The sequence below is a fragment of the Malurus melanocephalus genome, unplaced genomic scaffold (assembly GCF_030028575.1).
Source record: "Malurus melanocephalus ecotype Western Australia unplaced genomic scaffold, MMel_1.1 scaffold_86, whole genome shotgun sequence".
NCBI lineage: Eukaryota > Metazoa > Chordata > Aves > Passeriformes > Maluridae > Malurus > Malurus melanocephalus.
In genome coordinates, this window is record NW_026623318.1 from 587179 (window position 1) to 613466 (window position 26288).

At 52.6% G+C, this 26288-nt stretch overlaps 1 protein-coding gene across 2 annotated transcripts in view; it reads left to right on the plus strand.

Annotated features, from left to right (window-relative positions):
- Nucleotides 1-525: 525 nt before the first annotated feature.
- Nucleotides 526-26288, plus strand: part of PTH1R (parathyroid hormone 1 receptor) — an 81711-nt gene continuing 55948 nt past the window's right edge. The window contains exon 1 of one of the 2 annotated variants that reach the window (XM_057367836.1): nucleotides 526-1070. In XM_057367836.1, coding sequence (XP_057223819.1) covers nucleotides 996-1070 — 75 coding nt within the window. In that variant the 5' untranslated portion in view covers nucleotides 526-995. The remainder of the gene's footprint in view (nucleotides 1071-26288) is intronic. The other variant, XM_057367837.1, reaches the window with a different exon arrangement.

A 26288-nucleotide genomic window follows, 5' to 3' on the forward strand; every position in this document is an offset into this window, starting at 1 on the left:
TCGTCGCTGGGGGGAAAAAAAAATTAAATCAATGAAAACTAAAATAAAGCACGGAAAAGGGGTGGCAGAAGGGGCAGGGAATTTTCAGCCCCACGTTTTCCATCGGCTTTTGGAAGCTGCAGCTCCCTGGAGCCGAGGAGGGAGAGAGAGAAGCCAAAAATTCCCGATTTCTCCCCAAAACACACGGCGACCTGGAGGCTGGTAGGATCAACTTCTTGGGACAGCCAAGCAAACCCCCCTTGAGGCCGAAAGGTAATTGCGGAGGGAAAAGATTCCCAAGTTTGGGGGCTTTTGGGAACTTTGGGATTTGTTTGCGTGCGGGAAAGAAAAAAAAAACAAAAGTCCAAACTAAAAAAGGGACGGCAAAGGGGGAGAGTTTGGGGGTTTTTCTCGGTTCTTTCTCCCCTCCGAAGGCGAAAAGATAAAATTACTGCGTCTAAAAATAAAGCCGCGGTTCAAAGGTTCCCCCTCCCCGTCCGATCTCCCACCCCTTCCAGCCTCTCCCGCTGCTCCCTCCCTCCTTCCCTCCCTCCCTCCTTCCCTCTTCCCTCCCTCTCCCGCTGCCTCTCCGTGTTTGCGTTCGACAAAGAAATGATTTGAGCTCGGCGGAGCCGCGGCGCAGAGCGATCCCGAGGCGCTGGGGACCATATGGATGTGATTTGTGCCGCTCTCGCCCAGATGCCCGCGGCCATCCGGCGGCACCGGGAGCTGCGGCGCTGAGCGGCTCCGCTCCTCCGCCTCTCCTCCGCCTCCCATGGGCTCCTCGGCGCGGCTTCGGGAGCTGCCCGCCACCCCAGCCATGAGAAAACGAGCGAAAGGACCGGGCTTTCTTGTCATGTGCCTTTCTGGCTGAAAGCTGGGGAGCCGAGCGAGCCATCCCGCAGCTTCTGCGGCGGGCGGGGGGACGGCACGGAGGGAGAAGGAGAAATCAGCGCCGCTGGAAGAGCTCTCGTCCTCCTCCCGCTTCCCTGGATGCTGGAAGCAGCCCCTTGGATATGGGATCATATCTGGTTTATCACAGCCTGGGATTGATCCTCTGCTGCTCCGTGCTCAGTTCCGTCTACGCGCTGGTGAGTGCCGCTCTCTTCCCCCTCGCTTTTCCCGGTTTTCCTGCCCCGACGAGGAGGAATTTCGTGGACGAAAGCTTAAAAAGCTGTTTGGGATTTTTGGGGAGCGCGGGGGTTGTTCCGCCGGCGGGTCGGGAACGCGAGCGGGCTCCGAGGGCTGCAGCCGCTCGAATTAAAATGTCTGTGCTTCCCAAGAGTTGCGATCACTGGGAAACCTCCGGCCAGGAACGTGTGCGTTTGACAGGGATCTGGGACAGCGTCTGGGGGAGAATTTAAGGATCTGTCTGTGGAGAAAGGACAACTTTTCTCCTTTCCTTTTTCCTCTTTTTGCCCCCCTTTATAATGTTTTCCTTTGCTTTTTAGTTATTTTTCAAAATTTTTTAATTTCTCTTTAGTTTTCCTTTTTCTTTTTTCTCATTTTTTTCTTTTTCTTCTTTTTTCCTTTTCCTTTCGATTTTTTCTTTTCCCTTCCCTTCACTTTTTCTCTTCCCTTTCCCTTCCTCTTCCCCTTTCCCCTTCCGTTTCCCTTTCCTTTCCCTTTCCCTCTCCTTCCTTTTCCCTTCTCCCTCTTCCCTTCCCCTTTCCCTTCCCCTTCTCATTCCTCCTTCCCCCTTTCCCTTTCCTTCTTCTCCACCCCCTCCAAGGCGATTTCATTCCCAATAAATCTCCTTACCCCACAAATCTCCTTAATACCAGTGAAACTGAGCCTTTCCCCATGGAATTAAATTTGGGAAGAGCAGGACTCGCACTTCACCCTCCAGAGCAGGGAAGTTACAGTAACTGCTCCTTGGTACTTTTCACCCCTTCCTGCACACCTCGGGCTTTCCAAGGCTGGAAAAACGGGAGAAATCCATCCCAACGGCCTCGATGGTGGGAAGGGTTTAAGATCTGCAGGTCCAAAGCGCTCAGGAAGCAGTGAAGGGACATTTCCGAGGGAATCAGCCACTGGATATAGACCTAGTGCTGGAATTCTGCTGTGACAGGAGCTCTCTTGACTTTCCCCTTCCCTGGAATTGTCACTTCTGCTCCCATTTCCCGGCATTTTCTGGCCCAGGAAGGAGTAGGACCGCCATRGAAAGTGGGGTCGGCTCTCCAAGAGGGCTGGAGATAGGATGGGGATTGGGATTGGGATCATCCTGGCTCCAGGATGGCAGCCAGATCCTYTCTGACCCTCCAGGATCCACCACCCTGGGCCTTTATCCCTGGATTTAGTAGGGACAGTTTGGGATCACGTGCAGRGCTGGTAGAGAGGGGATTTTCCAACATTTCCCACAGGAATCGTCTCCTCTTCACAAAATGAGAAAGAACAGCCCCTTGGAAAACAATCCCTGTCTCAGTCCAGCCCAGTGAAATGCACAGAGAGACCTTCCCAAATTCAAAGAAGATTTGGGAAATCAGGAGAACTGCTTGTAGCTTTGTTGGTATTTCAGTGATGGAGGAGGTTTTCTCATATTTTGGGGTTGGATCAGCATCTCCAGCCTTTGGGGCCACAGCCAGGTCCTGCAGCACCTGCTCCCCCCTGCTCCACAATTCCGGCAATTCCTGCTGCTTTGGGAAAATCAGGATTGGGAACCAGCCAGGCTGGAGCTGGGGAAGTTTCAAGATGCAGAAAAACCAGGCAAAGCTGCATCTCCCATTCCCATTCCTGGCCCAGTCCCCTCTCCCAGTGCATCCCAGAGGAGTGAATCCAATGCCTGCTGCCTCGAATTCCCAGTGGGATTTCTTTGGGGTGCCCCATCCCAAGAGAGCCTTTCCATCCCAAGGGATGAGCTGGGAGCTGCCCCMATGTCCCCTGGACCTGGGCAAAAATCGGGAACAGCCCTTCCARAATCCCAGAAGGTTCAGAAATCCATGAAATCTGCTGGGAAAGCATGAGAGTTTTCCAACAGCCCCTCCTGGACCTGGATTTGCTGATCCCGTGGGTCCTTCCCAACCCAGGATATTCTGATTTTCACTGATTTCAGGTCCTGCTGCTCCAAACCCTGCTCGGTCCCATTCCAGACCCTTCCTCACTTTTCCAACCATTCTTGACAGCAGAAGGAATTTCCAGAGGGTTCCTAAATTCATYCTGACAACCCAGGAGCTGCAGAGATCCCGAGTGTCCCCGCTGGCAGCGGCTGAGGCAGGAAAATGTCACCCACTGTCACCAAGAATTGCCTTGAGCCTGGCTTTTATTGGAACTGTTGCTTCTTTTCCCAGTGGATCCRACTTTTAAATGGATTTTGGGAAGAGGGAATAGGATTGAGGGCGTTCAGAGGGAGAGATCCTTAAGCTCAGCCCAGTGGATTTATGATAAAATGGATTTTGATGATTTACTGAAGGCTCATCAATATTTTGGATATTTGGTCAGCARGTCTGAGGGATCATTGCTGTGAATTGTCCCAGGAGCCACGAGGAAAAATCCATGGGAATAACAGCAGGATGGAGATGAAGGGATCTAATCTCTGCTCTGGGCTGAGCTTAAGGAGGTCCCGAGTTTCCCCTTTGGCCGACCCGGGCCGGGCTCAGTGTGGGGTTGGATTCGGGAGATTCCCACAGAATTTTGTTCCCAGGTTGTGCTCCGGGACACGATTCCTCTGGCTGAGCTGGGAATGTGGGCCCTGATTCCCGGGATCTGCACAGCTCCGTGGTGCTGGGATGGGGCAGAGCACCGAGGTCCTAAATCCTTCCTAATTCCCGTTATTCCCCTTGGGAAGCAAGGATCATGCCAAAGGCACTTTTTGAGGGAATTGCACTGGAGCAGGAATGCGAAAATATTTATTTTGTCCAGATCCCTGGGATATCTCAGGATTGGGCTGCTGGATCCCTTGCCCGCAGCACCCGGGCTGGGTGTCCCAGAATTCCAGCCGGGGGAAAAAATCCTTTGGGAAGGAGAGAAGTGTGGAAAACCAGATATACCCTCCGAGAGTCCCAAATCCTGTGGGATCATCCTCCTCACCCCGAGTTTTGAGAGGGACAATTGAGGGGTGGGAAAGACTCGGGTGAGGGTCAGCTTTGTTCCAACTCTCCTGACAATCCRTGGAAATATTCCCAACATTTCCCTGGAACAGCCCAAGATTGAGCAATGGGTGGGATTGCACTCGGACTGAGTGTTTTGCGCCTTCGATGGGGCAGGGGGAGGCTGGAAACTTGGGGTAATTCCGCTCTTTGGTCCCGGAACTAAGGAATTCAGGCTGGCCTAAGGCAGAGATGGGGTGGGGAGAATTTGGGATAAAAGGAGCTTTAAAATCRTGTCTGGCATCGTCAGGGAAAAATGGGAATGCTGATTTTATCTGGGAAGTGCCGGCAGGGAAAGTCTTCCTGTGTCATTAATGGTTGGATTTTAGGATCTGAGAGGTCTTTCCAACCTAATCCTAGGATTTATGGAGCCAAAAGCTCCATAGAAAGCCATGATTTTTTTCTGCAACCCCTTCGGTTTTCACTTTGCTCCTTTTCCCAGTCTCGAATCCCTGGCAAATCCCAACCCGGTTGTTATCGTGAATAATCAATTAATTCATTATTAATAACGATAGACCAGCCCTCTGCAGGGTTTGGGACCACAACAGCCCAATTTTGGGAAGCAGCTCCCGGGCTGAGCCGGCTGCAGTMGGCTGAGCTCTACAAGGGGCAGGGAAGCAAATCCGCGTGGAAGGAAACAGGTGGGGAAAGGGATCCTTCCCATTTTATTGGAATAGGCCCTGGAGTGGAATTCCCAGAGAAGCTGTGRCTGCCCCTGGATCCCTGGAAGTGTCCAAGGCCAGGCTGGATGGAGTTTGGAGCARCCTGGGATAGTGGAAGTTGTTGGAGCGGGATCATCCTGAAGGTCCCTTCCACCCCAAACCACTGAAATTCTGTGCTCTTGAGGAAGGTTCGGATTAAGGAGGAGCTGGTTGGGATTTTCTCTTGGACTCGTTCCTTGTTCCTCTGATCAGATCCACATTTCCAGAGATCGGGAAAGAGGAATGGTTTTATGTTAGATAATTCCTGAGTGGAAGAAAGGAATAGCAATATTCATCCTCAGAATAAGAATAAGAATAAGAATAAGAATAAGAATAAGAATAAGAATAAGAATAAGAATAAGAATAAGAATAAGAATAAGAATAAGTAATAATAATAAATTAATAATAATAGTGATGTCCTGTATAGAGATCCTGCAAATCCCAATTCCATTAATTCCAAGGCCCAAGTGCAAGGAAATAACCTCAGAAAATCCTTTTGCTGGGTACACTCTGGGGAAGGAGCCCATCTCTGCTCCTGGAATTCTGTGGGATACCCCTGCTGTTATTTCCCTCCAGGATCAGCCGATATCCCGGGATCTGCAAAGGGAAAGCAAACAAATCCCCGTGCGAGGGTACGGCCCAGCCTGTCAGCTCAGCCAGCTCAAGCCCAAAAAATTCCAGCAAATCCCAGCAGGATTTGTGGAGCTCCCGGTCTCGGGAAGAGGAAAAGCCAGAGCACAGCTGAGCCCAGGGAGGGGTCAAGGCTGGGGGAGCAGAGCCCAGGGCTCCGGGCAGTTGTTGTTTGCTTTGTGCTGTCCCCGAAATAGCCCGGAGCGCTGGGCTGGGATCAGCGGGATTATCCCGGCTGGACATCCCGGGCTGTGCCCGCAGGGATCGCCCCGGCCCGGGGCATGGACAGCTGGAGCCACCAGGGCCACCCACGGGCCCTGGACAGCGATGTGAGCGGCACCCCGGAGCCTCTCCCAGGCTGGAAGTGCTGGTAAGGGATTGGGATTGTCCCGCTGGAGCATCCCCACCCTCTGGAAAAGGCGGCCCTTGGAGCCAACCCAGCTGAAATCAGCTCTGTTTGCAAAGGGATTTGGGACACAGAGGCCACTYTGGGCACCCTGGAATTCCCAGGATTTCTGGCCATGGGGTGAGGGGGGAAACATCTGCTGGCTATGGGACCCAGGGCTGGGAATGTCCAAGGCCAGGCTGGATGAGGTTTGAGCAACCTGGCATAGTGGGAAGTGTCCCTGCCCTGGACAGGATGACATTTCAGGTCTCTCCAACCCAAATCCTTCTGGAATTTGGGGATTTTATGACCCTTTCCCCTGGAGTCCATGGCAGAGTTTTGGCTCCAGATAAACCCCGCAGTCTCTGGATTTTTCTTGTGCCTAAAAACCGGGAGCAGGAAACAGCAGACCCCAGCCATGGATGCTTCCAACTGAAACCCTCTGAGCTGAGCTGAGCTGAGCTGAGCTGAGCTGAGCTGAGCTGAGCTGAGCTGAGCCGAGCCGAGCTGAGCTGAGCTGAACTGCTCCATCCTCATCCCACACCAGGATAGAGCCGGACGCTCCGAGCTCATGGGTGTCACTGGGATCCTTTGGGGTCTGGAGCCCCCCAAAAACCCCTCACCTTCTGCATCAAAGGGAGAAGCCAGCAGGGATCTCCCAGCCTTTGGGGTGGGCTGTTTCTCTGGAAAAGGGCAGGCCAGGAGGGGGCTGTCCTTCTGCTGGAASGGACATCAGGACAATTCCAATTAAAAACTAAAAAATCAAGGAAAATCTGCTCTGTAAGGGAAGAACTTGACAGGCTCAGCCAGGCTTAAACTTCAGACTTCATCAAATCCATGGTCCTGGGCCTTGGGAAGAAAATTCCCCACCTCACACACCCATCCCATCCCATCCCATCCAATCCCATCCCACCCCATCCCACCTCCCTGACCCTCTCCGAGTGCAGAGCAAACCAACCTCCAAGTCCAAAGGTTTGAACTTTTTCCACTGTAACAATCCTGAGAGTTCAACCTTCTCATCCAAAGGAGTCTTGGCCTCTGGAAAAAGATTCCAGGATCCGTGTTGGGGGCAGGGAAGGGGTCAGGAATCGCTGGCTCAGCAGCCCAGGCTCTTTATCGGGTTTTGCACACGGCTGCCCCGGCGCTGATCCGGGCTCTGTGATGTTATCTCAGCCCCAGTCTCCCTTCCCCTCCCTCTGAGAATTCCCGGGGTTTCTCTGGAGAGGCAGCCCTGGATGAATCTGGAAAGGCAGGATTGGATGTTTAAGTGGCCCTAGGAAACTTTCTCTTCCCTCTCCCCAAACTTTGCCTTGGGACCAAAATGAGATCTAGGTTTTTAGTTTTTTTCTTTTCTGGGCATTTTACAGAAAAGTGAGGAAAGTGCAAACCAGGAATGCTTTTCATGGATTTAGGGATGAGCGCTTTGTTAGGAGCAGCATATATTGGGAATTCCCACCTAGAAGAGGACAAAGGATCCAGAACCTGGGATTTGGGGGATTTGGGGGGTCTCTGCCAGCTGTGGTTGGAGATGTCCCKGCTCATTCCAGGGGGAATGGACAACACGATCCTCAAATGTCCCTTCCAACACAAATTATTCCATAAATCCTTGATTTGATCACTTTAGTGCCTTGCTTTATCCACCTGGCTGTGAGGAAGTTCCACTCCAGGAACTGCAGCATCCCTGGAAATCCCTGGGCCCATCCCCTGCACGAAACCCGGGAATGGGGTGGGAGCAGGCCTGGAATGGGACATTCCTGAGCTCAGAGGGAGAGGAGGACACTGGAACTGCTGTGGCTCTGCTCCCCCCAGGAATGCTAGGATTGCTGGGTCTGGGAACGCCCTTTGAGCCCAGTTCTGTTCCTATTCCAGTCACTATTCCCATGCTCCATCTCCCACCGGGATGAGGCCCTGCTCCAGCATTTCTGTCCCTGGGTTGGACCCTTTTGGCACAAGGCTGGGGTCAGACAATCAACACTTTTTCCCRGCCTGGAAGGGGCATGGAGCTGAATCCCGACAGATCCATGTGGAAAATCCATGGAATTTCCCCAAAGGAAAAGCTGKCTCTGGCTCATCCTCAGCCAATGTTCTGTCATTCTCCTTAACCCCAAAACCTGGGATGGTCTGTGACAAACTTGATTAGGGGACACAGAGGGGTCAGGGACTCCAGGGAATGCTCAGGAGTAAGATAAGCATGAATCGTTAATTAATTAATTAATTKATTTYCTGAATTGAAGCACCTTGGGCAATGCCTGATATCAAAGAGCTGAGGGCCTCRTTTGCTTTCACAGAATCCCAGAATTCCAGGATGGATTGGCTTGGAAGGGACCCTAAAGCTCATCCCGCTCTTCAGGTGTCTTTTAATTTTCAAAGACACAAATGGAATTCCAAAATTCTCTGAAAACTCTGGATTGATTTCCATGTTCTTCCCATCCATCCTTCTTCTATTTCCTCAGTGTCTCCTTGACTTCCTTCCCCATTCCTGCATCCCGATCCCTGTTTCCTCTCAGTCACGGAGGAATCAGAGCTAAAGCCGCTCCGAGCTTTTGAGCAAGGACAGGATCTGTTTGTGCTGGGTTTATTGCAGGAGTCGGGTCGATAACCATTACAGGGACTGTTCATTTTGTGGGCTGCAATCYGACCCTGATCGATAAAAACACAGGAAAAAGATCCCTAAAATAAAATTGGGACAGAGCTGGTAGGAGGTGGGACCTCCAGGATGTTTATATATAGAGATGTCCTGGCTTTAAACTGGAGAAGGTGAGGGATAGACGGGATTTTGGGAAGGGATTCCTAGCTGGGAGGGTGGGGGGGAGGGCTGGGAGGCAATTCCCAGAGAAGCTGTGGCTGCCCCTGGATCCCTGGCAGTGCCCAAGGCCAGGCTGGACACTGGGGCTTGGAGCACCCTGGGACAGTGGGAGGTGTCCCTGCCCATGGAATGGGGTGGGATGGGATGATCCTGGAAGTCTCTTCCAAATTATTCCAGAAATGGCTGATTTCCCAGGACTGTTTATCCAGGATAGCCATAGGATTGGGATAAGGCAGGACAGGGTCAGGACCTGGCTGGGCCTTGAGGTCTTTTTTTCCCCCAGCTGTACAAACCCATGGAACTTGGTACAAACCTGGGATGTGTTGGGGATCCAGGCAAGGGCAGGGGTGGCCCTGCATGGCTCGGACTCATTCCAGAGCAATGGGAAAGGAGCRGATTCTCCAGATGGAGAGAGTTAGATGGGAAAACAGAGGATTCTCTAAATGAAGAGATTGGGGTTCGATGGGAAAGGAGAGGAATCTCCAGACTGTGAGACTGGGATCAAATGGGAACAGAGAAGATTCTCCCAATGGAGAGATTCCAGTTTCCAGCTGTGTTTCCAACCCCTGGTGAACTGCAGCAGCTCCTGTGGTGGGTTCTGCCCTGGGCAAGGAAAACTTTCCTGGGATCCTTGAATCCAGAGCGATGTGGGGGCTCACCAGGGGGGAATGTCCCTCATGCTCCTGGCCCTGGTGCAGGTGGGAAGTTGGATGAGCAAGTGGGAAGCRCGAATTTTCCAAACCACAGGACAGGGCTGGATTCCATCGTGGATTTGGGGCCATTTTTAAAGTATGCCAAATGTTCTGTGAGATTTGGGCAAATTCAGTCCCAGTATTTGCAGCAGATTGTCCAGTGAATTATTCTTTTTCTTCTCTGCTTCCCAATTTTTTTATCGATTTTGCCTCAGTGTCATTGGCAAAGTCCCTGCAATCAATAAATGGAATTTTAGACTTTTCCCACCTCTTCCGGAGGTCCGGCAGCAGGAAATCCGAGCACTGTGGGGCACATTCCCGATTCCCCCAGCCAGAGATGACTCAGGCTGCTGGAGAASGGGAGGGGATGGAGCTCAGGTGGTGGAAAAGGAGCGGCATTCCCTTGTTTTGGATCCAGGGGAGGATCTGGGGCCTTGCCAGGGGAGAATCTCCGTGTGGGACACGCGGGCACTGCCGGCTCCCCTGACTCAGCAGCCCAGGGTTAAAGGGYCCTGATAAGGGATCTGATAAGGGCTCGGATGAGGGCTCTGATCAGRGCTCTGAGAAGCACCAGGGAGCTGCAGAGTGAACGGCAACATTCCCACGTCCTTCCCTGTGTCCTGTGGGTTTTCCCGTTCCTTCTCCCCTGGAGGTGAACCCCCATCCTTCCCATCCCTCCTGTAATTCCAGCACAGCCAAATCCTCCTGTTCCCTTTGCCACCGGGGGAACATCCACGGGGGGAACCCATAGGATAGGCCATTACCCCTGGGACACCTGGGGTGCAGGGATGTCACCATTCCCACAGGAATGTGCACAGATACCCCACAGCAACGTGTTCCAGGATTGGATTTATTTGGATGCTGGATTGGGCCTCTTGCAATGGGTTTTTTCGCTCCAGGGATTTTCCTCCTTCCCATCACCTCCTGCTGAGGCCTGGACATCCAAGATGGTTTTTATTCCTGCCACGCCTTATCCCATGGCTTCCCCCAGCTCCGGGGGAGCAGCAGGGCAGGGTCTGCTTCATTCCCAGCAAAAGGAGGAGAGGAGGGGATGCTGGAGCTGAGTTGGGATTTGGGAGAGGAGCCAATGCTGGAGCGGCGTGTGAGATTCAGGAGATGAGGGGATCCTGGAGCTGGCTGGCTGGAGTTCAGAAATAAGGGAATGTCAATCCTGATCAACTGGAGCTGGGAGATGAGGGAATGCCAGAGCTGAGCACTGGATTTGGGAGATGAGGGAATGCCAGAACTGAGTGTGGGATTCAGGAGATGAGGGARGGCCAGAGCTGCCCAGCTGGAATCRGGAGAAGAGKGGGAYCCTGGGGCTGGGAGATCCGCAGGATCCCGGCGCTGCCCTGCTGGAGCTCCCTGCTCCTGCCCCGTCACAGAGCCGGCCTTGTTGGCCGAGCGTCCCGTCCCGTCCCGTGCTCCCGCCCGGCTTTTTTGGGAACAGAAGCGCCCTTCCCAAGCAAAGGGACAGAGAGGGGTCTGCAGCGGGGAGAGCAGAAAGGGGAGGGGGCGGTGTCCCGGCCCTGCCCAGGGCTGTGAATCGGGACATTAATCAGCATTCCAGGGGTCGGGATGGGGCTGGATACCTGCGGTTTGAGGCAGTGCTGGAGGTAGAACACTGCACTCTGCTCCTGGAACAGGAATCCAGGAGGAATCCAGCTGGGAAGGGATGGGAGAGRAAAGGCAAAGGAAGAGGGGGRAAAAAAAGAACAAAAAAAAATGAGAGAGGGAAAGGRAGAGGAGGGAAGGAGGGAACTCCATCCCAGGAATTGGAGGGGAGCTTGAGGATCATCCACTTCCACCCCCGGCCATGGGCAGGGACATCTCCCACTATCCCAGGGTATCCCAGTGGGCACTGCCAGGGATCCCGGAGCAGCCACAGCTTCTCTGGGAATTCCATCCCAGCTCCTCCTCACCTTCCCAGCCAGAAATTCCTTCCCAATATCCCRACCATCCCTGTTCTCTCTTGGAATTTTTTGGGGAATGCAGAGATGTCCTGGACAGTGAACTCAGATATTCCAAGGATCTGTGGGAGCATTTCACAGCAGGATCATTCAGATCACTAGGATCATTAGGACCATTTGGATCATTCAGATCATTAGGACCATTTGGATCATTCGCATCATTAGGATCACTAAGATCGTTCGGGTCATTAAGATCATTCCAGTCATTAGGATCATTAGGATCATTCCAGTCATTAGGATCATTAGGAAGTTGCTTTCTCCTCCAGGTGCTCCTGTTTCCCCTTGGCTGGGCTGGAGCTGGAATCTTTCTGAGGCAGAGATTCCCTCGTGCCTTGCCCCAGGTTCACCCCCACCTGGACACCCTGGGAAGGAGATTCATTGGGATCTCCAGGTGTCTCCCTGGCCTTTGTGGTGGGAGCCTATCCATGGAGCTCCTGGGGAGGGATCCAGTTCTTTCCATGGAGAGACAGGAGAAAAATGGAAAAAAATTCCCAAAAMCATCATTAACCAACATCCAGACAAGGTCCACATCTCCCAGAAAAATGATGGAGAACGGTTGAAAACCTCTGCTCAGTACACAGTTAATCCCTAATATTCCCTTCAGGAATCTGGATCCACAACCTCCAGCCTTTAGTTCCAAATCCCAGTGATTTGTCTGGTTCTGGAGGGAAATTTGGGATCACTTGTGGAGCATGGCACGGGAACACCATGAGCTGACCCCCAGGACAGCAGGTGGGATGAGGATATTTAATCCCACTTCATCCAGCCTTTCCCAAATTATTTGCTGAGGTCTTTCCTATGGTCTCGCAGAGCTCTCATCCCAAGTTTGTGATTCCTGCTGCTCATTTCTGCTTTTCTCTGAGGTTGGATGTTCAACCTTTGGATGGTCCCATCCTTTCCTGTCATTTAGGTCCCTGGGATGATTTTGAGCAACTCCTTCCCCTTTTTTTGCTTCTTTTCTCCATTTTTGGAAGCATCCAGGTTCTCCCTGAAATCTGAGGGAATTCCCACCAAAACAACTTTCCAGCCAATTTCTGGGCCCTGAGGAGGGAGCTCCTCACAGGACAGAGGGGTTTTGCGTGGATTTGTGGGGACTGAGTGGCTCATTCAGGGCGGGAATTATTTCCAGTTGGGAAGCATTTCCAGTGTGGAGGGGAGTGGATCCAGAGGTGTGGAAATCAGGGACACTCTGAGATCCAGATGCCAAATCCTTCTCACTTCCCACAATTCCCAAAAATTGGGAAGCCATAGCCGGGGCTTGGTCCCTTCTCCCAAGAAATCRGTGATGGAGGAAGAGGGAACGGCCTCAGGCTGTGCCAGGGGAAGTTTAGGTTGGATATTTGGAACATCCTTCATGGAAAGGACTGCCCAGGGGTAGAGCCCCCATTCATTCCTGGGGGCCTTTCACATCCATGTGGCTGGATTTGGGAATGTCAGTGCCATTCCAAGGGGTTTGAGGGCAGCAGAGCAGCAGTGAGAATCTGAGGGAAAAACAGGGACAAGGCTGGAGCTCCCTCGGGAGAGCTCCGTGTCCCTGGGCTGGATGGAGCCGGGCCAGGGAAGCTTTCTGCTCCCGCATTGTCTCCTCTGCAAATGAGCCCAGGATGGGAGGGAGGGCAGGAAGGAATCCTGCTTAATGCATTTGAGGGATCATTAGGACAGGAACTGGGCCCGGCAGTGCCACAGCTTCCACAGCTGCTCGAAAATTCCCATTTTCCCTCTCCCGCTGCACCTGAGTGCTCCTGGAAATTGTCTCAGGCTCTCACTCAGCTAAGGGGATGTGAAGGAAATTGTCTTGTCCCCAAACTGTCTCCTGGTTCTCCTTACTTCCCATGGAAAACCTGTGAACCTGGGGAATATTTGGAGGGGCAGCCCCTGGTTCCCTTTGGATCAAATATCCCTCCCTAAATCCCCATTTTCCCGCCGCACTTGAGTGCTCCTGGATAATATTTCAGGCTGAGCAGGATAAACTGGGTTTGGGCTTTTTGTGTCCCAAACTGTCTCCTGGGAACCTGGGGAATGTTTGGAGGGGAAGCTTTTGGATCCAATATCCCTCTCTCCAGCAGCTTTTGGATTAAACATTCCTCCCTAAATCCCCATTTTCCTTTTCCTGCTGCACTCGAGTGTTCCTGGATATTGTTTCAGGCTCTGCTCACCTGAGCATGATAAACTGGGATTGGGGTTTTTTGTCCCAAACTGTCTCCTGGTTCTCCCTTTTTCCCATGGAAAACCTGTGAACTTGGGGAATGTTTGGAGGGGCAGCCCCTGGTTCCCTTTGGATCAAATATCCCTCCCTCAGGCTGTGGTTTATTATTCCAATGCACATTTCATCCCTGGATTTCTCTCTCACAAATCCCTTCATGACCAGAAGTAGGGAAGAGCTGTTGGAGAAACCCCTCCAGAAGTTTCCTTTAAACTTCCCTGAGATCATGGGGGCATCCAAGGCTGGAAAATTCCAGATCCTGTGGGGTTTGTACCCGGATTCAAAACCGAGACTGTGTGATCCCTCCCTTCCATCGGCACATAGGGAATTATCGTCGGTGCAGATCTGGAGAATCCTGGGATTCTTTGCTGTCAAATCCCTGCTGCCGAGGTGCCCCAGCTGTGTCCTGAGGTGGCCCCAGAGCGGTGGGAACTCATGATCTGGGAAAGGGGAGACAGGGAGCAGCGGGAACTCATGATCCTGGAATGGGGAGACGGGAGACGTCTGGGCGGGAGGAGATCAATGGGACACATGATCCCGACTCCCAGCACATGAAAGGATTCTGCCTGCAAGAAAAGGGGAAAAGCCTTCCTCAATCCCTCAAGGGTGGAGTGGCTAGGATGACCTCCGACTGTTATGGGGGAAATGGGGTTCAAAGTCGGGAGAAAATTCCCAGGAGGATGCTGGGGTGGGGCTGGGATTTTGGGAAGGGAGGGATTGGTTATCATGGGGGGGGGGCCTCGACTCTGGGACCTCATCAGAGTAATTAACAGCGAGCCCATCCTGGGTTTAATGAGGGAAAAGGGCTCAGTGCTTCCCACAGATCTGGGCAGCTCAGTGGTGCCAGGATTATCCCAACCCACTCCAGCCCAGAGGAACTTGCCCCTCTGCCCTAAAGGAACTTCCAGAAAAGGAGGATGAAGGATTTTCCTGGAGCAAAGGGGGCTCTGGGGGGACCTTGTGGCTCTGTACGACTCCCTGACAAGAGGCGGCAGCTGGGGAGAATTGGGATCTGCTCCCAGGGAACAGGGACAGGATGAGCCTCAGGGGAAGGTTTAGGTTGGATATTGGGAAAATTCCTTCCTGGAACTGGCTGTCCAGGCTCGGCACAGCTGCCCAGGGAAATGATGGARCCTCCATTCCTGGATGGATTTCAAAGCCCTGGGGATGTGGCACTTGGGGGCAGGGGTGGCCTTGGCAGAGCTGGACTCCATCCTAAAAGACTTTTCCAACCTCCGTGATTCCAAGATTCCAAACAAAAGTGATGGGAACCCCCAAACAATCCCCTCTGCACCCTGGAGGGAAGGAGGGAGGGAGAGGAGGGAGCAAGAAGAAACCACAGGACGCTTTTCCAGAGGCTGGTGATGACTGGAGGGTGGGATGAGCTGATGTCTCCATCCCAGAAAAACAACCCTGGAGGAAAGGGAAACCCAGCATAAAGGATTCACTGGAATAAGACATTTTGTGGGATTCTCTGAGTGTTCCTGGCTGGAAGGAGATCCCGGGGCTGTCAACAAATCCTCCCTTTCCCAAGCGGCACAAAAGCGTTCCCCTGCAGCCAGGCTGCTTTTCTTTGTTACGTAACTCCCGGGGTTTCAACCATGGCATGACACTCTCCAGAGCTCCACAGGGTTTCACATTCCCAGCCCGGAGCTGCCAGGCGCTCACAGCATTCCGGGGGCCCAGAGGACACCCCTCAGTGAGCCGAGGATGTCCATGTGCAGGGAGGGTGCGATCCCTGGAGCGCGTTCCCGGTGTTCCCGGCCCCACATGTGAGCCTTGGCTCATCCCGGATGGTTTTTCATGGGAATGACCGAGCTCCAGCTGCTTTGCATCACCACAGCCCTGCAGAGCGCTTAACGCAGGCCAGGCAAAGCTGGCCCAGGAGTATTCCCAGGATTTTCTATATTCTTGGGATTTTACAGATATTTCCATCTGCTTCACCTGATAGTTTTCCAGGTTGCAACAGTCAGGCTCTGCTCCCAAGGAATGGGGGCAGGATAATTGGAAACATCCTCAGATTGTGCCAAGGCGGATTTAGATTGGATAATAAGGAAAAGCAGTTTTCTAAACCATTGTCCAGGCCTAGCATGTCCATGGAAATGGTGGAATCCCGATCCCAGGAGGATTTCAAAATGTGGATGTGGCACTTGGGGACATGGGCTGGTGGCCTTGGCAGGGTTGGACTCCATGATCCTATCCTGGGATTCCATAATGTCCCAGCAGAGCACAGGAATGTTGGAATTGGGAGCAGGGACACGGCAGGGACCGGGGTCAGCCTCTGGTTGGGCTCATTTTACATGCGGAATGGACATTCCATGAGGAAAATCTGGAAATTCCATGAGGAAAATCTGGACATTCCACAAGGAAATCTGGATATTTCACGAAGACATCTGGAAATTCCACGAGGACATCTGTGTCCTCAGACTCTGGACCTGTTTTCCAGGTGGTTGATCCATATTTACCAGACATCCACATGGATCTGTGGGATCTCTGAAAGTGCTGCAATTCCAGGCCCCAAGAGCAGAGTTTTCCTGATAATCCAGGCCATTCCCGCRGAATAAATCCAGAATCTCCTGCACAGGAATTCCAGAGGGAGAACCAGGCCCCCACTAAACTGGTGCCAGTTCTTCTCCCTTGGCCACCAGCATTTTTTGGGAATATCCCCAGTTATGGATCAGAAAAATCCTGCACTCCATCCAGTCCAATCAATGTTTTTTTCCAGTCCAATCAATGCTTCCACTCATTTTTCCCTCTTTTTAATGGATATTATTCCTCCTTCCTCCCACTCTATCCAGGAAATGTTGAGATGCTTCTTTTCCTGGAGCTCCCAGGAGCCGGAGCTGATAAATTTTTTATTCCATTTCCTTCCCTCCTCGGCCGATTTCTCTCCCAGAGCAAAGCCCCTCAAAGAGGCRGAAGGCTGGAAAGGGGCAGATGGGATTTCTAATTCCCAGAATTGTGGGGTTAAAGGCAGGGCTGAACTGAATATTCCTGCCTAAATTGCAGGGGGAAAAAAGAGGAATCTTTTCCTTTAAAAACCCCCAGGTTAGGAAGAGAAATGGGCCRTGCAAAAGGGATATTTTGGTGCTGCAATTCCTAAAATGCAAATCCACATCGGCTCCTCTGTGGTGCAGCTGGAATTCTGAGGGAGCAGGGAATTAAATCCTTCAGCAAACATAGAATATTCCAGCCTGAAGTTCCTGCAGATCTTCAGCAGCCTCGGGATCCAAAACATTCCGTATTTTCTGGGCTTGATGGGATTCATGCTTCCAGCTGGATCTCATCATCCCTCCAAAGGCAGGGAGTGATCCTCCTGTGCCAAGGGAAGGTCCCACAAAAACTTCCTGTATCAGAAATGGGATGGGAAAATCCTGCCCAGGTCCTCCCTGTGCTCACGGAATCCTTAAGATTAGAAAAGTCCTCTCAGATCCTCRAGCCCAAGGATTTTCCCAGCAGCCACCACTGAATAGTGTCCCCGAGTGCCACTATCCCATCATTTCCCAGGGCAGCTTCTCCAATGCTTCACTCTTCCAGGGAAGAAAGAAATCCCACAGTTTGCAGAGCAGCAGCCCCCAAAACACCCGGAAAAGGCCGTGATATCCAGCCCTGCCACATGAAATATTCCAAATACTTTTGCTCTGTGTCTCCAGAGGGGGGAAACTCCTCTCTGTAGGTGGCCAAGAGCTTTGGAAACAAACCCCAGGTCAAGGATAGTGCAAAACTTCCTTTCCAAATCTGAAGCAAAGTTCAGGGATTTCCTGACCAAAGCTTTATTTTCCCATGGAATTCAGGACCTGAGTGGGMTTTTTTTGTTTGTTTGTTTATTTCTGAATCCGTTCCCATCACCTTTCAGCATCTGCAGGATTTTACATCCAGAAGYTTCTTAGCTTTCCCAGAATTCCTGCAGAGCTCGGATCATTGAGGCAGGCTGGTGGGTTGAGGTGGGGAAAGCTGATTGCTTGATTTACCCGGAGTCTTAGGCATCCACTGATTGTCCCAAAGGAATTTGTGTTTCCAGAATTCCATGTGGGATCTGGATTATCCTGGCAGATAAGGGAGGATCTGTCAGAGTTCCGTGTCTGAGTTCCATTTGAACTCCTGTCTCAACATCCCAAATTCTTTTCCCTTGGAATGAAGAAGTGAGCTGAGTTACTGGATAACTTGGGAACAGGGAGAGGGAATCCACAAACCTTCCTGTGGCGCCTCTAAGCTTTGGGATAAAGGGAAACATCCCAGCAATGGTTTGGGGTTGCTCATGCCAGGATTCCCATGCAGGTGGGGGAATTTTCCATGGGAAGAGGGTTAAAGGATCCCCTGGAGGAGCCGATCTGTCCTCACAGCTGATCCTTGATCCAGCCTTCTCCACGGAATCTGGAAGGAAGGGGCATTTCCTTGGGGCTCTGGAGTCCATCCTGCCGCCCAATCCCATCCCAGTTTCCCGCATTTCTGGGATTAAACAGAACAATCCTACACTGGAGTGGCCCAGACAGACACGGAGCTCAGAGACATGTTCCCACAGGATTCTCCCAGATATCTGGGTTTGGAGAGGGGAGGAAAAGGCAGGAGAAGGGGCTGGCCCGGGGCTCCTGCTGTCCCCAAAGCGGTGTCACCGCAGCAGCAGCGCTGCAGGGCTTTCCCAGGGCTGTGAATCCCCGTTCCTGGCGCTCTCCTGGAAAGGCTCAGGTTTCCCTRGAGCTCGGGAAAGGGGCGGAGGTCGGGGCTGGGAGTGCCCGGCGGGGGCATCCCCGATCCGGAGCTCGGGAACCTGAACCTGGCAGGGWAGCGCCTGCGGCTCCACGGCCTCGGGACCCTGCCAGAGCAAACAGCTGCGCCCGGGATCCCCGCGCCATTCCAGCCGGGAATGCGCTCCTGCCTGMGCCGGAGAGGGACGGACGGAAGGCCGGACGGACGGAGGGAGGGAGGGGAGTACCGCCCGCTCCCCGTGCAGCTCCCAAATCCCCGGTGCTCCCATCCTAAATCCCCAGTGTTGGCATCCGAAATCCTCCGTTCTCTCATCCCAAATCCCCGGTGCTCACATTCCAAATCCTCGGTGCTCACATCCTAAATCTTCTGTTCTCTCATCCCAAATCCCTGCTGCTCACATCCCAAATCCTCTGTTCTCTCATCCCAAATCCCCAGTGCTCACATCCCAAATCCTTCGTGCTCACACAGCATTTGCTGTCATAATTTGTGTCAGGATGGGGGGATGAAAGTTCCCAGGGAAATTCTGGTGAAATGGCATCAGAACTGGAAGTTTTCCAGACATCTGCTCTGGAAAAACAGGGAAAAAGAAATGAGGAGGAAGAGGAAGGGGCAGGAATGTTTTCCGAAGCTTTTCAGGGGTGTCTGTGCGGCTCCTCTGGAGCAGCCGCGCCATTCCCAATCCCAGATTATCCCAGGAATCCTGTTTTATCTCCACTGCTCCTGCTGGGCTCCAAGTGTCCTGTGGATCCTGGGATGGGAGTTTTCCATGGGAAAGGATTCCTAGGCAATCTTTTGCAGAGAGCTCCTCCCTTCTTTCCCATCACCATTCCCGGCCTCCCCGATGGGGAAAGCATCCCAGTGCCCAGGAAAACGCAGGCTGGAGCCGGAACCAGGTCTGTCCCGGCTTTTGCACTATTTGGGATTGGCCATAGATGGCAGCAAATGTCTCGGAGCTTCCCGCTGGGATGGCTGAGGCCGGGATAATTCCTGCATCCCTCTGCTGAGCRGGAACGGGGCTTTCTCCAGAGGGAGAGGGAGCCAGGTGGGATCAGCTCCCGTCCTGGATCTCCAGAGGAGCAGCTCTGGCACCACCGGCAGCGTCTCCTCCAGCTCCTGGGTGCTGGGAGGAGCTGAGGTAATGTGGAGGGAGCCAAGCCTGGGGAGATCCATGGGAATGGTCCTGGAGATGATCCAGGAGGGATCCCCCTGCAGGGACAGGACACGGAGCAGCCATTTCCAACTGGAAAAGGGGAGATTTCGTTTGGCCAAAAGGAGGAATGGTTTATGATGAGGGTGGGGAGGTCCTGGCACACATTCCCAGAGAAGCTGTGGCTGCCCCTGGATCCCTGGCARTGTCCAAGGCCAGGCTGGACCTTGGGGCTGAGAGCAACCTGGGACAGTGGGATAATCCCAGGAACAGGATGATTTTTAAGGTCCCTTCCAACCCAGTCTCAATTTCTGCGATCCCATGAAAAATCTGTCCAGCCCCGGCCCTGTTTTCCATAGAGGATATTCCCAAGTGCTCAGGGAAAGGAATAACAGAATTGTTAGGAATGATCCTTCCCCTGCCCCAGCTGCCAGGCCCCCGTCTCTGGGAATTTCAAGAAGGCTCCCAGTGCTTCCCAGCCAGCCATTCCTCTGTTCAGGGATTATTTAACAGGAGCTCCCTGTATCTGGTTTCTGGTGTGAAGCCATGTTCCAAGTGGCATCATGGAATCCTGGAAGGGTTTGGGATGGGAGGACTTTAAAACCCATCCCATTCCAACCCTGTGCCATGGGCAGAGGCTTCTTCCACCATCCCAAGCTGCTCCAAGCCCTGTCCASCCTGGCCTTCGGCGCTTCCAGGGATGGAGCAGGCAGTCCAACCCCTTCCCAACCCCTTCTCCACCGAGGAGAAATCCAGACCTGCTGTTCCTCACTTGATCTCGACTTCCCCAAATCCCTGGATTTTCTGCATCCAGTTCTTTGTTGTGCATTTCTTTAGCCAGGCTCAGCCCCGTGGCTCTTCTCCAGAGCCTGGAATGCTGATTGCCTGCCCAGTCCCTTGTCCCRCAGACCTTGAATTCTCAGAATCACCCAGGGTGGCACGGAATGGGCAGGAGTGTGGATTCTCCCATATCATCCCCTCTGGAATCCCAGAGCAGGAATGCTGTGGTTCCATAGGTTCTCTCCCTCAATTAGCAGAGTCTYTGYAATTAKCCYRGAGCAGGAATGYTGTGGTTCCATAGGTTCTCTCCCGCAATTAGCAGAGTCTCTGTAATTAGCCTGGAGCAGGAATGCTGTGGTTCCATAGGTTCTCTCCCGCAATTAGCAGAGTCTCTGTAATTAGCCTGGAGCAGGAATGCTGTGGTTCTGTAAATTCTGTCCCTCAATTAGCAGAGCCCATGTAATTAGCCCGAGATAGACGGAGCTGGCAAGGAAGCTCCTCATCAGCCTAATTCCCAACTGTTGTAAAACCAGGGAATGGAAAAGGGACAGCGAGCATTTGTTTCCAATTGGGAGCAGTGCAGGGCTCAGGCTGCAGCCCTGATGGATCCTTGCTTTCCTGGGATTTTGGGATCCTCTGGAGCCAGGGCGTGGTGTCAAATGCAATCCCAACCCCAATCCCAAACTTTCCTGGTTTGTTTGGCTTCTCCCTTTATTTGCCTCTTTCCCTGCTCCACGTCTCATCCTGATTTGGATTCCCGAGTGCCCCCCTGTGCCAGCCACAGGGCTGGTTTGATTCCAGGGAGTTCGCAGTTGTAAAAGCACAGGAAAATGCTTGTATTTATCCCTTGAATGTCTGTCAGAGGAGGGATCCTGTTCCTAAATGTTCTCCTGAGCTGCAGTGGATTCAACTTCAGCTGATCCATGGAAATTTGCTTCATCCCTTACCCAGCTTTATGGTCCTGCTCCTTTCTCCCACTGAGTTTTCCTCATCCCTGCTCTCCTCTCCCACTGAACTTTTCCTTCCCACCCCATTTTCTGTCTCCAGCTCCATCAAAGACTGGAAAATCCCTTACTCTGCCAGAGGCTGCTCTGCTCATGTCCTGGGATGGGATAGGATGGGATGAGATGGGATCACCATCTGGTGATGGAAGTTGTGGCTCCCAAACTTCAGTTCTCTCTCATTCCATAGAAAACAACTGTCTCAGCCTTGGATTTTTGCTTTGGGGGAGCTCTGGGCCCCCTGTGCTGACCAGGCCTCGGAAAAGCTCCGAGGTTCTGCAGCTCCATGGGATGTTGTCCTTTAAATCTCAGGGATTAGCTCTGGGCTGGAATTCCTCCAGCTCCGCAGGAAACCTTCCCAGAATCCAGCAAGAACTCGATGTCCTGTCCTGAATCTGAGGAACCAAAAGCAACCATTGGAACAGAATCCCAACAGGGCAGCTAAATGCTCTTGTTCAAAATTCCAAATTCCTGMCAGGTCCAGAATTCCAAGTTCACAGCACCTTTGGTGGTCCCCAGGAGATGCCATGGGGGACAAGCAAGGGATGGCACTGGGAATCCTCTCTTTCAGAAACCTCTGGAAAAGGGTGTGGGAAAGCAGGATCTGAGCCTGGCTGATCGGTGCAGAGGGAGCAGATGGGTTTATTCAGTATCCAAAGGATCTGGGCAGAGTTTTTGGGCTATTTCTGTAGYGAAAAAAACCAAAATCAAAACGTGTGGATGCCTTCTGAATGTTCTTGAGGATTCCTCCCCAATCCAGGCAGGATGAGTTCCGCAATATTTTCCCCCACTCTGGTGCGGGGGGATTGAGCTGGCAGGGAATGGTTTTGTTTGTGTTCTTCCAGAAATTCTGGGCTCTGACCCCAAATTCCAGCAGAAAACCCAAAGACAAAAAGTTCCCACCTGTCCCTAGGGAGAAATACATCAGGATTTGCAGAATCCTGGAATGGGATGGGATGGAAGGGGCATTAAAGATCATCCCATTCCACGGGCAGGGACACCCTCCACTGTCCCAGGCTKCTCCAAGCCCCARTGTCCAGCCTGGCCTTGGACAATTCCAGGGATCCAGGGGCAGCCACAACTCCTCAAGTCCAGCTCAAGATCCAGCTCTTCCCAGCAGCCAGTGTGGGCTTTTCCAAGAGGAGTCCTGGCTCGGGATGGGCTGACTCACCCTGCAGAGCCCATCCCTGCCTTCCAGAGTGAGCAGGGCCGGCCGCATTCCCRGTTCCGGTGCTGTGGGAGGTCAAGTGACATCAGAGCCATTGGAGCCGTGGCCATGGTGTTTTGGGAAGGAAACACAGCCCTGGATCCCTGGCTTGGAATTCAGGCCCAAACCCCATTTAGATCAGGAACATTGTGTTCCCAACCAGGAAATCCCGCCTGGTCCCTCAAGGCATTGGGTCCCGCTGCTCCGCCTGCTGTGGATGTGCTGCACACCAGAATTCAAAATTTCCCCCACGTGCCCAGACCTCAACAGGACGTCACTCTTCCACCATTTCCAGTTGTCCAGAAATTCTTCCCAAGTGCCTCAGGATTTCTCCCGGCACAGGAAGCTGCTCCTTAACCTCGGGAATTCCACACGGATGGGCTGAGGCCACCGGGAGCTGTGATCTCCTGGCTGTGAACCTTCTAGGGTGGCCCCAAATCCGTCAGCAGCRGTTGAATCCCATGGGGAAGCAAAGCCCTCTTTTGTCCATGCCTAATGGGAATGGCATGGACATTTCTCAGTTTGCCATCTCAATTCCCACTGGAAAGGACTGGTTTGCAGACAAGGGTGGCTGAAGGGGTGCAGGGATTCCCCTCAAGAATGGTGTCAGCCCAGCAAGATCCTGATCCCGCTCCTGCACCCTGAGAAACCTGAGCTCCCTCCTCTCCTGTCTGAGGGGTGGAAGCTGCTCCCTTTTCCATGCATCCCTCCTCCACCCGCTTCCCTAGGAAAACTCGGGATTGACTGGGGGTTTCCTGTTGCAGYTCTCAGTGTCGGGGACCCCAAAGTCCACATTTGCCCTTCTCTTCTCCAAGGCCTCTTCCCATGCTTGGTAATTCCAGCTGGGATTTATCACCAGCTGCTTTGAGTGTCAGGATGGGTGACTGCAGGGCCCAATGTCCTGCAGTGGTGTCAAGGGGTGTCATTGCTCCTGCTGGGAATTCTCCCAGGGAAAACAGGGCCTGGCTCAGCTGAAACCAGCTGGGCTCTTCCAATCCCGTTCCTGCCTCCAGAGTGGCCAAATCCCACATTTTAGGAGATGTGGAAAAAACTCCATTGTGAATTTATGCAGTGTGACTTCTCTCCCTCTCCTCCATCCATGTTTATTTTCCAACCTCTGACTCCCAAATAAAAACCAGAATCCTGAGGAGACTTTAATATGTCCAAAACTGGAATTTTTAGAATTTAATTCCCTAAAGAAATCTAATTTATTTCATTTTGTGTTTGTGCACATTTGGGGGCTGGAGATGGATCATTCTTAGGCCCCATTAAACCCTGACATTTCTGTGATTTTCCTTTGCAACTCTTAACTTTCCAAAAGCCTCAAATAACTTGGAAAACTCGGATTAAACTTGATTTTATCTGGGGTTTTAAAGGGAGTCAAAGTCTGGAAAATCCCSCACGGATGAGGGGAGAGGAATGGAACTGTCGGTGATCTTGGAAGCTTAAAGTTCAAACTTGTCCCAGGTTTTATTACCCAGGGAGGCACCCCGAGTCCAGGGTGGAGATGAACTGGAATTCTCTGCATCCATTGTTTACTCGGTTACTATTCCAAGACACAAAAACTCCAGACAGAATTCCCGCCATTATTCCTGCACAAAGCCCATTTCTCACGGATGAGATCCCCATCTCCTTTTCAGAAGGCATCCGATCTATTTTTTGGGGCTGGAGAGGAGTCTGTGCTAAATTTAAGGCCCAGACAGGAGCAAATCTATCATGCCAAAGTCACGGGCCTGGGTGTGCCCCGAAATTCCCGGTTCTCCTCCAACGGGGGCGCCGGTAACGCGATACCCGCACGTGTCGAGAGCCGGATCCGCCGGGATATTCCTGGATACAAACCCCGGATTGTGGCTGCGGGATTCTCCAGCGGGCCCTGGGTAAGGGATCCTTCCCCAGCTGACGTCAGCGGGGCGGCTCGATTTCCACTGGCCCGAATTCCAGGTCTTTTTGCCGTGTCTCAGAGGGGCTGGCGATGCCGGGAGAATTTGCGTCATTCCCGCTGTGATAGGGGTTGGAAAATAGCACCAAGGGTTGGGGAAAAATGCAGCCCTGTTTTTCCCAGCCCTGGGATGAGGAGCACAAAGGGAAGATGCCAATGGATGTTGGGTTTTTATGAGCCCCAGGCTTGCTTGGGTTTGGAGAACTCCAAATCAGATCTGGGAATGTGAGGGTTTTCCCCTGTGGTTTTAAGGTGAAGGAGAAGGGATTTAGATTGGATTTGGGGAAGGAATTCCTGGCTGGGAGGGTGTGGAGGGATTGGAATGGAATTCCCAGARAAGCTGTGGCTTCCCCTGGATCCCTGGCGGTATCCAAGGCCAGGCTGGACATTGGGGCTTGGAGCACCCTGGGACAATGGAAGGTGTCCCTGCCATTGCAGGGGTGACACTGGGTGATCCCTAAAATCCCTTCCATCCCAAAACATTCCAGGATTCCCTGAGGAGTGACAGCCAATCCGACTGCAGTGGGCCTGATGATTAAATCAGGATCAGCTTRTTCAGGGAATGCCTAATAGGACCCTCCTTCGGTGATGGAATGAACCTGGCGAGGAAACTCCTTGTCCCTTCTGGGTYTGGGAAAAACAGGATGAGCCTGAGCTGGACAAAGACCAGGAAAGGCCAGCAGGACCAGTGGCCTCAGCTTTGGTGTCCGAGCTGGGACAGTCAGATCTGAAGTGCCACAAACACAGACAGAGGTGGAAAGTTGAGATCAGAGGATGCTGTGGATGGGCAGTGCAGGGAGGGGCAGTTCAGTCCTAGGGAACATGGAGATCCCAAAATAGTGGGGAGGTCCCTTGGGAATGGCTGGGAAGGCTCAGCTCAGGGAATTCACACTTCAGCCCTAACCAGGGAGAACACGGTCTGGCGGGGACAACTTCAATGCCTTTTGTTCCCAAAAAAACCCCAGGGAATGGCCTTTTCCAGCACAAACCCAGAGCTCCTGGCAGCATCTTTAGAGATGTGTCCAAAATTCCCAATCRGGAACAACTGAGAATATTCCCTGATGGCAGAGGTGGGAAATTCCCAGAGCCAGGAATATTTATTCCTTTCACTGCTGATTTCCAAGTTTTTCTTCTCTTGTCYTTGGACCAAAAATCCCAGTTCACCTGCAAAGGGAAGCACCTGCCTGGCTCAGGTTCCCTTTCACAGTATTCCCATGTCATCCTGATCCCACAGTCATGGAATTCCATCCTGGTTTGACTCAGAAAGGACYTTAAAGGCCATCTCCAACCCCATGGGCAGGATCCTCCCACTRTCCCAGGCTGCTCCAAGCCTTACCCTGGGACACGTCCATGAATGGGGCATCCCACRAGTCCGGCTCCATCCTCACCTTGCCACAGCTCTCCCACATCCTCATGATTCCAGTGGAATTCTTCCCCCTCCGTTTCTTGCTGACTCCCAGGTGGAGCCTGCAAAGCAGGATGTGAGCACTGTTAGTCGGAATTCCTGCACCAACCTCATCCCAAAAAAACTCTGTTTTCATCCGGACCAAAACTCATCACTTGTTTTACAGGGCTGTGGATGGGCACCAGCCTTGTTTTGGAATCCAAAGGGAATTTCTGGAAAAGCTTTCAGCTGGAGCGAGCTGGGACGGTGAAATCCAGGGAGATATTTTTAGTGCGGGGTTGTCGGGGGTTTTTCCTTCCCATAAATCATGAGGACCTGCCTTTGTCCGTGCTGAAAAGGTCACGGGTAGCCGGGAATTTTGGCTGCGCTGGAGGGATCGGCACATCCTTCATGCTGGAAAATGTGACAGGACTCCAGGTGGGGGGTCCCCATCGTTCGTGGCAGAACCTGGTGATTAAGAAGCGGCTTTTTTAGGGAAAGTGGCAGCAGCCGGAAATGAATCCCAGTCCCAGCCAGGTGATCCGTGATTCCCACCACAAAGCTCTGGCTCTGCACAGAGCACTTGGAAGGAGAACGGGGTTGCAGCACTTTTAAGGAGGCTGCGGCTTACGGGGAACATCCGGCCCTGCCTGAGCCAGGCCTYGGGCTTTG